The sequence below is a fragment of the Pseudorasbora parva genome, chromosome 7 (assembly GCF_024679245.1).
Source record: "Pseudorasbora parva isolate DD20220531a chromosome 7, ASM2467924v1, whole genome shotgun sequence".
NCBI classification, from domain to species: Eukaryota; Metazoa; Chordata; class Actinopteri; order Cypriniformes; family Gobionidae; genus Pseudorasbora; species Pseudorasbora parva.
In genome coordinates, this window is record NC_090178.1 from 19,789,144 (window position 1) to 19,803,815 (window position 14,672).

At 36.2% G+C, this 14,672-nt stretch overlaps 1 protein-coding gene and 1 long non-coding RNA gene across 5 annotated transcripts in view; one reads left to right on the top strand and one right to left on the bottom strand.

Moving 5' to 3' along the window:
* LOC137082905 (uncharacterized) overlaps positions 1–2,678 on the bottom strand; it is a 30,984-nt gene extending 28,306 nt beyond the window's left edge. Inside the window, exon 1 of the long non-coding RNA XR_010906422.1 lies at positions 2,240–2,678. This is a non-coding gene — a long non-coding RNA (uncharacterized lncRNA). The remainder of the gene's footprint in view (positions 1–2,239) is intronic.
* slc45a4b (solute carrier family 45 member 4b) lies at positions 793–13,879 on the top strand. Of its 4 annotated transcripts, none has more exons than XM_067448471.1 (8): positions 793–926; positions 3,325–3,926; positions 5,914–6,102; positions 6,373–6,552; positions 7,894–8,996; positions 10,417–10,510; positions 11,335–11,546; positions 12,274–13,879. In XM_067448471.1, exons 2-8 carry the CDS (start codon positions 3,668–3,670, stop codon positions 12,637–12,639), a joined length of 2,403 nt encoding a protein of 800 aa, XP_067304572.1. In that variant the 5' UTR covers positions 793–926; positions 3,325–3,667; the 3' UTR covers positions 12,640–13,879. The 4 variants fall into 4 exon arrangements, with proteins under 4 accessions (XP_067304572.1, XP_067304573.1, XP_067304571.1 ...); XM_067448472.1 differs by having other exon boundaries at positions 910–1,039; XM_067448470.1 differs by lacking the exon at positions 793–926 and adding an exon at positions 933–1,069.
* The last annotated feature ends 793 nt before the right edge of the window (positions 13,880–14,672 follow it).

Consider the following 14,672-nt stretch of genomic DNA (forward strand, 5'->3'; position numbering starts at 1 on the left):
GCCATTGACTTTCATATAGGTGGGAAAAAAGGGGACACAAAACTATGGAAGTCAATGGCTTCCATTAATTGTCTGGTTACCAACATTCTTTAGAATATCTTCTTTTGTTAATTAGATAGAAGTTTTCTTGGTCAAATTATGGGCTCTAGTTGAATAAAAGTATTAATTTCTTTCAAAAAAATCTCCAAACTTTTGAACTGTAGTGTATATGCCGAGAAACATTTTTTGTTTTTGCACTTTTACATTTTCCATGGACCCCTTATAACCCTCTTGTGTGTCGAGACCCTGCTTTGAAAACCCCTTACAGACTGAAAATATAGCCTAAATAATAAATAAATTAATAAGTTTTTACATGTCATAAAATCTTTAACTTTTATAATGGGTGGATACACTTTTTGGGCTTCAAATTTTGGACTGCCATTCACTGCCATTATAAAGCTTGGAAGAGCCATGCATTTTTTAATATGACATTTTTTTTTAATTGTTTGAACGAAGAATGTCATTCTCCTAGGATGGCTTGAGGGTGAGTAAATCATGGACTCATTTTCATTTTGGGGTAAACGATCCCTTTATGCAATTCAGGCTGAACTGATTGTATACAAACAGTATACAGCCTATAGGCATAGTAGGCTACTAGTATCTCTAGGCTATCTGTCAACTGAGATTTTCAACCTGCTTTATTTTGTTGCATTGGTATTTTATTATCAAAGGCTGTCACATAGACATCAGTTATGTCTTTATGACATGGTTAAACTGGAATGACTTAAGTAATGACTAAGTCTTGACGGCTTTTTAGTTTTTAGTTCACATTTTTGACAGCGACCATCCTGCGAGATTACATCACTGATGACGAGGGGGTTTGACGAGCGTAACGACTGGCAACCTCGAGAAGACAATACAGCAGCACATCCGTGACCTGAGAGCAGGTACATTTTGCTCTTTAACATCTTACTCCATTTACTTGTGGATGCTGAGAATCTTTCTCTAACAATAAATGAAGATGTATTTTCTGAATCGGACCGCTCGTCGAGCTGGGAAGGTGAAGGTATTCTCTAAATTTGCTGCAGAAGTAAGTTAATTTAGCAGGCTAGCCGTCTGGGCTAACAGACTGTCTAAGCATTAATCACTGATAATTCATATAAAGTTCAACGAAATCCCAAAAGCATGATAACTGCAACTTTTGCTTGCCCATATTCCCATTAAGATCACTTCACCCTTCCAGGAAATACAGTTTGTAACACGATTATCGTGTGTAGGCTATAAAGTAAAATATCCATAACATTAAACATATCATACATGCAACAGTCCGATGATCTGGCAATCCTTTGAATCCAATCCAGAAAAAAATCATAGGTAATGGGGGGGTTATGTTGATCTAGTGATGTTTATACCATTTATTTCAGCCAGCGAGGTTGTTTATCTGTCTACTATCGCTATATCTCAAGTTAATGACTGAAATTGACTGGGTTTAATAACTGGGTTAGTTTTCCATGCGTATTTTCAGTAACAAACAGGAAACCGTACATGTTTAGGCATGATCTGAACTCCTTCAGAGGCTTCAAAAGGGTTTTGCACGTGACTCAGCGAAAGGCACCTCTACGCCACGTCGTCACCCCCTATTAAATAACCGATGCCTTGTACTTCTTGTCGTAATGTCATGTCACTCTTTGACACAGGTGTAAATTCGCCCGCCTGACTCTTGTCACAGCAGGTCTGGGCTGCTCAGGGGGTGAATGTTACCTGGCAGAAGCGTCTGGGTGTAGCCTTATCAGTACAGTGCACGGGGGACGGCGAGTCAGCACGAGAGTCTTATGTTATCAGCAATTTTAGCTAGTGACACATATTTTAGCTCTGTCACTGTATGTGTTCAGTTTGTTCCCTTCTGGTGTATGTATGCCTTTACACTTCACTTTATCTGAGACCATATTGCTGGGTTAAAGGGATTTGGGCATCAAATGAAACACATGCTACTTGAGGAACAAGGTAGGATATGTTTTTGATTATTAGCTACATGTGACTTGGGTCTTGTAACCAAATTTGTTACAGATACCCTACATGTTCAAATGAATTAGCTTAATTTTACTTATTTAACCCTGTTGCTTATATACACACATACACACACATACAAATAGTCTATTGTGTAGGTAAATTATTCAGTAAACAAATTATTAAAATCAAATTAACTAAATATCAAAATTAAAGTAATATTACAAATGTAGGCACATTGAGCATACATTACTTTTTAATGAATGGGTTGATCATATCAGCTGCTTATCCACCATTAGTTCTTGCGTAAAAATCTTTTAGCAGCCTACTCACACATGCTGTTAAAGGATAATTTATAGCAGGATTGTGTAATGCTAACTCATTTAAAATAACCTTTGGAACGTTACACACTTGCTGCCTTTACCATATGACTGTAGAAGGTATAAATAAACTTAAAAGTCCATATTCTTTTTGCATATGTGCTTCTATACGTTTTTAAACATTGTTTTAGAGCTTGTGCTTCTTGGCAAGAAACGGGTTTGTGTGAGGACATGACCATAGCAATGATCGATAAAAAATTGCACATAATACACTTTTTGTACACTGTATCTCCTTCTATATTAATATTCTTATTTTGTTTATGAAGTCTTTAAAATATTAAACCTGTGGGTTGGGGTGCCAGAAAAGAAATTTAAGTTTTGTGAGATGACCCATCTAAAATTACAAGTGGAAATTCATTTAGAAATATGTAAATAGCCTCCTTGGTTTATAAAATGCCAATGGTATTTTTGTACTTAGTATTCAGGATACACCCATAATGTATGAATTTCTTTCTTCTGCTGAAAACAAAATAAGATATTTTGAAGAATGTCGGTAACCAGTTTATGGAACCCCACTGATTTCCATAGTGCCCAAGTCCAACCCCAGCATATTCCTCAAAATATATTGTTTTGTGTTCAGCAGAAGAAGGAAATTCATACAGGTTTGGAACAATTTGAGGATGCATAAATGACAGAATTTAAATTTTTGTGTGAACTATCCCTTTAATGCTTTAAAATGTTCTCTTAGAAACAAGTATCAGCATTCAACTATCTTTTCAGTGTCTATTCCCTATTTTAGTTACTTTAATATTTCATCTGCCTTTCTCCAGGGATTACAGATATGCCAAATATGTCATGCTTTTGGTAAAACTATGTTTATTGTCATAATGCCAGAATTTTTCCGGTCTGTTTTTTCACTGACATTTTTCCACTGCCTTGATCTTTTGGATATCATTTTTATGCCAAGATTTCTCTCTATCTCTCATTCACTCACTCTCTCTTTTCCCTTCTCATCTAGATTAATAAGTAATTCCATGGAGGCACACAGAGGAACATCCACCTGTTCTGCTCTCCATGCCCTCCCCCTTTTCCCTTTTTCCGTTCAAGAAAACATGACTTGTGAGTTACACCAACAAAGCTCTATATTGACTGGTATTCATTACAACCATTGGTAGACCTCTCACTAAAATATATGGAACGACATGACCTCTCTGTTGACTACGGGTTAGTGTTTTATAAGGAAACTGCTGTGGATTATGAAAGATCAACTTGGAGGTCTTAAGCAGAACAGAGTGTGTACTTGTGAGGGGTAAGTACTATAGGAATCACTTCTGGATCAAGACCCTGCACCAGAATCGCATATGCAGGCCAACATGGCACCCAAGAATGCTGTCACAGAGTCCGTTCCAGTGCTGGACCTGGCAGTTATGCAAGCGAAGGAGCCGAATGTTGGGCAAAACGCAGAGAAGGAAGTGGAGATGTCAGAGGACTCGGCCAGTGAGGATTCTGTAAACCACATTCCAAAGCGGTTATGGGTCATGCACGGTGCCATCATGTTCGGGAGGGAGTTCTGCTATGCCATGGAAACGGCGCTGGTTACTCCTGTGTTGTTGCAGCTAGGTTAGTAATCAACCGTTATCCCGACAAACATGTCATGTTTGCCATAAAATGAAAGTCAGTGAGGTGCAGTGTTGTTTTGGACCCCATTGACTTTCATTGGATGGGCAAAAACATTCTTCAAAATATCTTCTCTTTCACAGATGAAAATAAACTTAGCTAACTTAGAATTTAGCTAAATCATTTTGTAAAATTTCCTTGCACTATTTTTGATATGATGACAACATTTAGATCTTTTTTAACATCCTTTAGATTTGGATAAAACATTTAAAAGGCTGATGCAACCCCAACAGTCACCCTCTCATGTGCACTTTCTAGAACAGGACATTTTGCAATCTCAGGTCTGCACTTTGCATCCACCTTATTTTGTCATTTGTAAATTGAATGAGGCTAGCTTCTGTTGTCATCCAGTTATTTTTAGCTCTACAAAAGAGCTTGTTATGCTGCTTGATATTGCAAACTGGTATTTCTTACCATATTATTTTAATTAAAAGTCTTAAACATTTACAGAAGATAGCTTCCTTCCATGTTGCAAAATAGGGAGGGTAAATGGGTGTAATAGTGATAGTGTAAATGGGTGATATAGTGTTTTTTAAATTATTATGATGAATTTTTAAGACCTCTGTTCATAAACATTGAACAGGGACATTCCTTTGGATTTGGTAAGGACTTTCTATTGTGCCAATGCAAACCCTCTCATAGTAGGAAGATTTTTGTTTCCACAGTAGCATGCAAAAATGGATGAGGTAGAGTTTGCATGGAATTCAGAGAATGCGTGAGTGTGCGCATTTCTCTTTCTCTCAGTTTTCCGTCCATTTTTTAAATAAGATCAATGTCAATAGATCCTCTCAGGAAACTGCAGGGTTATTACAAAAGGTTTGAATTGCTCTGAAGGCCATCTTATCTCGTACTAAACACAGTTTTAGTAGATATAACAGCTAAAATATACTGAACATCATCCAGTAAACCCTAAAAGGCCATTATCCCAGATGATTTAGTATATCGTAGCCTAAATCACTCTGTAATTGTCCTTTTAATGTGCATGTTGACACAAAATATATGCATCACTTATAATCTTAAATAGCCTACTTGATTAAAATAGATAAAATAATTGAAATGTTGAGTGTGGTTTAATAGCCAATTAACCAGAGTCTGTTTTTAGAGTAAAAAGGATAAAATCCTCTCCTGTGATGGATTAAATACAGTGGGCATTGACAAAACCATCTATTTTTAGTTCTGGCCCATGAGAGTGTTAACACTGAGTGTTAGTGCTTTATAACACAGGCTGATTACTTCATTACATCATACTGCACCTTAACCTGATCTGTAGAGGTTTGAGTGTAGTTGAATGGATGCTTGTTCATCTTTAAAGCTGAAGAGTTATGATTTGACATGTGACATGTCTTTTGTCTGCACTTTCTGTTCTCACATTCTCAGTCGGCATCTCACTTTACACATGACCTGTATTTTTTTTGCACGTTTGGACTTCTTGAAAAAAGGAGAAGTTTGACATTTATAAGTTTCACTTGAGTAATCAAGTGTTTGGGTTTTGGTACATCATCAGTCCTAGCACGAGTTCTGTGTGCCAGACTAGAAAATGTTCGACTCATGGAAAATTCCCTCAGCTGTTTTTATTATTAAAAGTGCATGCTAGTAGCATTACCACCAAATCATGTCAAATATTATTTTCAGGTTTCCCACGCCCTTATTATTTGTGAGTCATTGCATTTGATAATAATTTTATTGCCAGAGGCAATGTGATTGCTTCATTACTATGACATGGTTTTAGATCTCTTATGTGAAAGGTTTATAGTGTTGTAAATGGCAGGTTAATGAACTGCAGACATGCTGAAACGCGCCTGGTCATCCGTTTCAACGGATGAGAGTTGCTATAGTTGCCATATTAGTACATTTCAGCAAAGTGGTTATTAAAATTTGTTCTGCCTGAACCTTAGAATTTAATTGATTGTGGTCCTTTTTTTCCTTGCAGGTCTCCCAGAGCAGTATTACAGCTTAACCTGGTTTCTAAGCCCTATTTTGGGTTTAATTTTCACCCCACTTATTGGCTCAGCAAGTGACCGCTGCACTTTGAAATGGGGTCGGAGGAGACCCTTCATTTTGGCGCTGTGTGTAGGAGTGTTAATAGGAGTGGCCTTATTTCTTAATGGATCTCTTATAGGTAATTTTTAAAAATATTTATAGATTATTTAAAACTGTACTATTTATATTATATTGTAAATGTGCATATATCTACAGGGTTGCTTGCCAGTGTTATTTAAATTTAGTCCCATGATGACTGTATTTATATATATATATATATATATATATATATATATATATATATATATATATATATATATATATATATATATATATATATATATATATATATATATATATATATAAATTATTTGTTCTTACAGCTTATTTTATTCTGTCTGTAAAACAGGTCTGTCTCTGGGTGACGTCCCCAGTAATAAACTGGTTGGGATCGTGCTGACTGTTATTGGTGTGGTGGTTCTGGACTTCTGTGCTGATGCTTTAGACGGACCAATCCGAGCCTACCTCCTGGATGTGGCTGATAGTGAGGAACAGGACGTGGCTCTAAATATCCATGCTTTCTCAGCAGGTATATATTTTGGGACTGGAGGGAACTGGAATAGAGATACTCTGTTCTTTAGCATCATATTAAAATTATCACAGCTAAATAATACAAAATTATTTAAAATTTCATTAAAAAAGCATGTTTTTATTAGATAATTATTCAATGGTTAAGTTCTAATCATAATAACAAGAATGGAAAAAATGATTATACATTACAGTTCAGGATCAGTACATAAAAAAAAAAATATTCAAAATATTTTTTATTATTTCCATTTCAAATAAATACTGTTCTTTTGAATTTTTTAATTATCAAAGAATCCTGAACAATATCAACTGATCAGGCATAACATTATGAGGTGAAGTGAATAACACTGATTATCTCTTAATCACATCACCTGTTAGTGGTTGGGATGTATTAGGCTGCAAGTGAACATTTAGTTGATGCGTTAGAAGCAGGAAAAAGAACATCAGAACAGGACCACAGATCAATGAAAAAAATTGTGGCCTGGTCTGATGAATCACGTTTTCTTTTACATCACGTGGATGGCAGGGTGCGTGTGATTCGCTTGCCTCGGGAACACATGGCACCAGGATGCACTATGGGAAGAAGGCAAAGCCGAAGGAGGCAGTGTGATGTTTTGGGCAATGTTCTGCTGGGATTCCCTGGTGGCTGTGGCCTCTTTCAGCAGAATAATGCGCCCTGCCACAAAGCAAAAATGGTTCAGGAAAGGTTTGAGGAGCACAATAATACGAGCTTGAGTTTTTTACTTGGCCTCCAAATTCCCCAGATCTCAATCCAATAGAGCATTTGTGGGATGTGCTGAACAAATAATCTGATCCATGGAGGCCCCACCTTGCAACTTGCTGAACTTGAAGGATCTGCTGCTAACATCTTGGTGCCAGATAGTGGAATCTATGCCTTGATGGGTCAGGGCTGTTTTGGCATGAAAAGGGGGGTCAACACAATATTAAGTCATAATGTTATGCCTAATCGATGTGTATATAAATTCATTAAATGTTTCTTGAACACCACATCAGCATATTAGAATTATGTGACAGTCAAGACGGTTGCTGAAAATTCAGCTTTGCCATCACAGGAATGGAATATAAATAATAAATATATTAAAATAAAAAAAGTTATGTTAAATTGAAATAATTTCACAATATCACAGTTTTACTGTATTTTTGATCAAATGAAAGCAGACTTGGTGAGCAACTGAGCATAATAAACTTTTTTCATAAACATAAAAAAAACATGCTGGGTGGAGATTATATTTTAATCATAAGATATTTATTCTTGTAGGCTGCATTAATGTTGTATATTCTGTTGTTGGCAGTTTGAAGTGATGTAATTCCTGTCTTTCAGGGCTGGGAGGTGCTTTAGGTTACATGCTTGGAGGGCTAGACTGGACCAATACCGTCCTGGGTCGAGCTTTTAAGGCCCAAGAGCAGGTTCTCTTTTTCTTTGCGGCCATCATCTTTATCATTTCTGCAACACTTCATCTTTTCAGCATCAAGGAGCACCTATATAACCCCAACCAGCCAGGGGTATTGAAGGATGAAGATGAAGAAAAACCACCTCCTTTCCAGCTCTATGGAAGCTTTCCATCCGCTCGCCTCTTGCCTCAGCTAGAAATTATCCCAGAGGAGGAGCCATTTTCAGCCCATGAGGATAATCGGTCTGAGTGGGATGTTTCAACTGACTTTCTAAACATCGACCTAGTGCGAAGTAAAAGTGACTCGGTTTTAGCCATGGTAGATGCTACCATAGAGCTTGATGCAGACTTGGATCGCGATGGGCAGTTTCTGTGTGACATCGAACCAAATTTATTCCAGGACTTTCAGTGTTTACAAGACGATGGAACAACATTGGATTGCCACAACACCAGCCAGCTAGGTCAGTGCACTGACCACCACCACCACCAGAAGTGTGATAGCAATGGGGAACACTTCTGTGGAGCTGTCAAAACGGTAAACGGAAGCTTTGCTGCTTCCGGAAATCCAGTCAATGGAGCAGCAAATGCTACTAATCAACCAGGCAAAGTTGGTTTACTACCATGCAGTGGGTCAGTTCACCGTCGCCACCCTTCCTTCTACCGCCAGCCCGCCTTCACTTTCTCTTATCATGGACATGTGGGCTTTCAATGGCGGCGCCGCTACGCCAACATGGCCGGGCCAATCAAGTCATCACAAAGCCTGAATGACCTCGACAAAATAGCTAGACATCGCGGAAGGCAGAAGTTGCAACCAAGTCGTATCTCTGCATCCCGTAGGAATGAGGATGATGAGGAGAGCGAGGATGGAGATGGTGGTACGACAGTCAGACTGCTCTGGTTGTCCATGCTGAAGATGCCGCCCCAGCTCTGGCGTCTGTGTATATGTCACCTGCTCACCTGGTTCTCCATGATCGCACAAGCTGTGTTCTACACAGACTTCATGGGCCAGGTTATCTTTGAAGGAGACCCGACTGTAAGAAGAGCTCTTTATCTTCTCCTTTAATTATATAGTTAAATATAAATTACAAATAAAATACATTTGTAAATATATAAATAAATTAAAATACCAAATCATCCAAATCAAGTACCAAATTGTAAGGCCAACACTGTGATACTTTTAGGGCGTTTTCACACCTGACTTTTTGGAGAATTTTTTCCAGAACCTGGCCTGCTTTTTCTCTTAGCTTGTTTAGTTTAAGCATGAACTCGTATCCATACCAGAAAATCACATGAACGAGATGGTCTCGGCCTGCTTGAAACTGATTTTAACTTGTAAAACTGTCATGCGCAAGATGCTGCAAAAGCTGTTACACACGTCCATCTAGCGCGTTTACGCCTTCTGCTCAAAATGATAAAGTAATATAACAATAGCTGGTGTCTATCCTACACGTACATTCCAACCAACATTTATTCAGACACCTTCAAGATTTTTTCACATCACAGTTTATTCACTATTGTTTAGAGAATGGTAATAAAATATGACAAGAACTCAGTTAAACTGTCAGAACAAATTCATCTTTATAATGTCAGGTAACTGATAGAAAGGTATCCCTTACGAAAATGAACCATGGTTTTACTAAAAATTAAACAAAAAAACATGGTTATTAAAGTTAAACCATGGTAACCACAAATTAACCATGGCTTTGCTACTCTAACCATACTTAAACCATGGTATTTTTGGTTATATAAATGGTAATCAATTAGTCAAAAAACATGGTTACTACACTTTTACTCTAATAAAACCATGATTAATTTTCATAAGAGATGTATTGGATTGCAATTAACCAATCAGCTGTTAACTTCAAGTACACAATTAGATGATACAAATTTAGCTCAACCAATTGCAAAGCAAATTTTGTTCAGTCTTTGGAGTAAAAGCAATCGAAGACTAAACATGGTCAGGTCAGTGTCTGAATAATTTTGGTCCCAAATTTGTATACATTTTACTGGTAGTAGATTGTATAAAGATTTTTTGGGGTATAATATGTCATAGTTTACTTTATTTTGCTATCCTCATAAATTAGGGTACATAAATGAACTGTGGTGTCCTGCACCCACTAGAAAATATATATACTGCAGCAGATGATTTTGCTAAAATAACATAATACAAGAGAAAGGCGTTAGCTAACAGGACATTCAAAATTTACCATAATATAAAAACCTGTAATATTGAGTTATGATATAATTATGATCTCTGCATTGTTGTTTTTTTCAACCAGAGGCTGCGCAATTTTGTTGTGGATCTTACTGGTCTGAAAACGCCCTTAGTCTTATACTTTTGTAATATGTAGTTTTGATATGATACAGGCTCTATTTTACAGTATCTAACACTGAATATATTTGTATATATACATACTTATACTGGATATCCTGTTCCTGTTTTTCAAAACTAGGCTAACTCCACCACCCTCCAGAACTACAGTAAAGGTGTGCAGATGGGCTGCTGGGGTCTTGTGATCTATGCAGCTACAGCTGCCCTCTGTTCAGGTGTGTGTTACATTCGTGTTGTATTTGATTAGAACATGTAATGGAATATCATATTTGGGTTTTTTCCATGAGTGTGATCAGGTTTCAGTTCTGTAGTTAGACACTCACATGACCATGTTGTGGAATAAGCAGGTTTTTGTGTTAGTTCTTATACATTTTTTTCTTGAATCTGTGATTTTGATGATCAGGATGTTGTGTATATTTTCTTGAATTTGGCATGTAAAGATTAAAATTGTGTATGATTAATATCGAGAAATGATAAATTGTCCCACATTTTATGTAACACACTACTGGTCAAAAGTTTGGGGTCAGTATGTTTTTTGTTTTTGTTTTTTTTTCTCAGCAAGATGCATTATTTGATCAAAAGTGATAGTAAATACTTTTAGATTATTACAAAACTTTCCTTTTCAAATAACATAATTCTTTTAAGGCTTCTATATTCTAGCCTTTTAGAATCCTGAAAAGAAATCTCGCGGTTTCTACAAAAATATTAAGCAACACAACTGTTTTCAACATTGGTAATAATAAGAAATATTTCTTGAGCACTTAATCAGCATTTTAGAATGATGTTTAAAGAATTGTGTGAAAATGAAAAATGAACATTGAATTAATTCAGCTTAAAAATGCATTTTATTACAATAGAAAGTTACTTTTGTATTTTGTATCAAATAAATGCTGCTTTGGTGAGCAAAAGACCATCCAACAAAAAATTACCAAGCCCAAACTTTTGAATTGTATTGTAGATTTCATATAGTTTCATAGTCTGCTCCTTTTGTTTTGTTTGTTGGTGTACATTCTGAGTATTATACAAACTTGTTTTACAGATGTGCTCCAAAGGATCTTAAACAACTATGACCTAAGCATAAAAGTCATCTACATGTTGGGGACTCTAGTCTTTGCTCTGGGAACAGCTGTCATGTCCATCTTTCCAAATGTATATGTTGCTATGGTGATGATAAGCACCATGGGAGTCATCTCTATGAGCATGTCATACTGCCCTTATGCTCTTCTGGGACAGTACCATGAAATCAAAGAGGTCTGTATAACTGTATAAACTTTTGTTACCAAATATATATTACCAATAATATATACACACTACTGGTCAAAAGTTTAGCATTATCAAGATTTATTTATTGTTTTTGAAAGAAGTATCATATGCTCATCAAGGCTGCTTATATTGTGGAAAATTATTTCAATTAAAAAACACTTTTGTTAATTTATTATATTTTGAAATTTAATTTATTCCTTTGATGCCATGCTGAATTTTCAGCATCATTACTTCAGTCTTGAGTGTCACATGATCCTTCAGAAATCATTCTAATATGTTTTCAACATTGATAATAGTCTTAAATGTTTCTAGATTCAAATCATCATATTAGAATGATTTCTGAAATCATCATATTAGAATGATTTCTGAAGAGTCATGTGACAGAGTGGAGTACTGATGCTGTAAATTCAGCTTTACATCACAGAAATTAATTGCATTTTAAAGTATATTCAAACATCAAAGTTATTTTACATATATAGTATTTTTCATAAAATAAATGCAGCCTTGAGCATAAGAGACGACTTCTACAAAAATGTAAAATCTTACCGATCCAAAACTTTAGAATGGCACTGTATATTGATATATATTTGTAAGATAAGCTTATCCAGAACTGATTTTCACTACCGGTAGCACCAGTAGATTTGTTACAGCAGTTTTCCCTGCAGCAGCAGTGCTCTCAATGAGTGTCTTTCATCTTTCTTTTACATTGTCTTAGTACATTCATCACAGCCCTGGCAACTCCCGGCGAGGCTTCGGCATCGACTGCGCCATCCTGACATGTCAGGTTTACATCTCTCAGATCTTGGTGGCTTCGGCGCTTGGTGTGGTTGTAGATGCCGTTGGCACAGTGAGAGTGATCCCCATGGTGGCATCGGGAGGTTCCTTCCTTGCTTTCTTTGCTGCGGCTTTCCTCGTCATCTACCCTGATACGCTTGACGATGAAGACGACGACGATGAAGAGCAAGGCCCAAGTTCTGTTAAAGCAGAGGCGGAGTCCAGTAACGGCACAGAGAAACTCAGTGTTTTGAAGTCAATGCCAAGGACCAGTTCCAGCAAGCCAGAGGTTGAATCCTCAGTTTGAGTGTTAGAACGTAAAATACTTGAGTTTTTGAAGCACAAATCCCAGAATGCACCAGCAAGTGAAGACGAAAGACTAAACGAAATTCTCTACCATCCATATACTCTCCCACATGCTGGATATTATTCTGTGGATTTGGTAAAGAGACAAACCTATTTGAGTAAAATATTTGATTTCTGAGATTATTTCTCAAGCTATTTATTATTTGTGCCCAAACATTTTTATTGTCTGAACAAAATTAAAAAAAAAAAAAGGTTTACATCACTACAATGAAAACTTTGTTTTGCATGCTAATAATTTCCCCCACACATTTCATCACTCCACTTTATAAGTCAAAATTGAAATATTCAGATGGATGTTTTATTCTGTGTTAATAAATGTCTGAATATCATTATATATCATGAGGAAACACTCAGGGTAAAGCTGCTGCTTTCGAGCACAAAATGCTCACTTCTGTAAGACTAACTATGCACAAGGCCAAAATATTTTTTGAAACATTTCTAGACTTTAAATAAGTAATTGGTTTTCAGAATTCCCTTAAGTTCAAAAATGTGATTTTCTTATCGGTACACTATTTTAAGGAGTGAATAGAATGGATAGCTGTGGGTTTATGTAAAGAAATAGCTTTGCATTTTTCAGCAGTGATTTGTGTTGGAAAAGAAGAAGTGTGTTTAGCTGTCATGGCAATTTTTTCTGTCTGTCAGCCTCTGTCTTAAGTGATGACACTCCAATAGTGGCAGTATTTTTCACAGCCAAATTCATAATACTGTTCCAGTACTGTTGTGTTGCTGAAATACACAAGTTTGTGAGATTGCTTTTCAATCAAGATGACAGGCCAAATATTTTCTCCACTTGTTAGTCACTGAACTCCACTCTGGCTAAGTGGACCAACTAAGTTATATTCATAAATGTAGTTTAAATACATTGCTGGAAATGTGACATCTGCAGTTGATGTACAGAGGTCAGTAGCCTGGCTTTGTATTTTATTTGTTCAAGCAAAAAATCTTTATGTGTGCATGTTTCATAAGCAAGGTGGACATTTTTTTTTTTTTTTTTTTTTTTTGGTGTTTGAATCAAATTGAAAGTCTAGGTGTTTATTTTGGACTTGTGTTCAGTTTTGATAAAGAGAAAGTTATACACTTTTCCGTGTTTGAATGATTGTTTTTGAATCTGAAATTAATTGCATTGTGGTTGTTGACTATCCGTATGCCACCACAAGATGGCGCAAGTACATTGGAAACTGGGTGACATTATTACATGCACGAGCTCGAGGTAGTCGGTCGCTTTTAAAAACGCTAAATATTACCGTGAAGTTACAGTGAGCGATTTATGCAATACTTACTTAAAAATTAAATTTAAAGGGATAATGGACCTAAATAAATCCTGTCATCATTTACTCACCCTCAAGTTGTTCCAATCCTGTGGGGATTTCTTCTGCTGAACACAAAAGGAAGATATTTTGAAGATATTTTTTATACATATTTTTCAAAATATCTCCTTTTGTGTTCTTCAGAAGAAATTCATACAGGGGACAACTTGATGGTGGGTATCCTAAATTGTGACCGAATTTTCATTTTTGGGTGAACTCTCCCTATAATTAATTTAAAGCGTCATTTGATCCAGATGTGAGCGTATTTCATGAAGAAATAAGGTAAAAGATGGGGATTGAAACTTTGTTTATTATTATTATTATTATTATTATTATTATTTCTATAAACTTCTATTCTATTTCTACAAACTTATATTCTATTAAACTATATAATGAGCATATTTTCTTACTAATAGTTTTTATGAGAAGTTATTTCTGATTCTACGTTCCAATTCTAAGAAATGTTTGTCAGTATAAAAGGTGTTTAAAACTATATTTTATGTTCGGTAATTGCTCACAACAACAACGTAGGATTTCTGCTTAAAAAACTAAAGGGTCATATTACTTGTGAAGTGTACAGTGATTTTCGCAATGACTTTTCATTACATTTTGCCTCACCACAAAGGTAGCACCTGGCCATAGAGTACGACGTACCTGTTGACTTTAG

Excerpts from the sequence above, each read along its gene's own strand:
- slc45a4b (XM_067448471.1), top strand. The coding sequence starts at position 3,668 with ATGCAGGCCAACATGGCACCCAAGAATGCTGTCACAGAGTCCGTTCCA. Across the intron at positions 3,927-5,913 it reads TCCTGTGTTGTTGCAGCTAG|GTCTCCCAGAGCAGTATTAC; the intron begins GTTAGTAATCAA and ends TTTTCCTTGCAG. Across the intron at positions 11,547-12,273 it reads AGTACCATGAAATCAAAGAG|TACATTCATCACAGCCCTGG; the intron begins GTCTGTATAACT and ends ACATTGTCTTAG.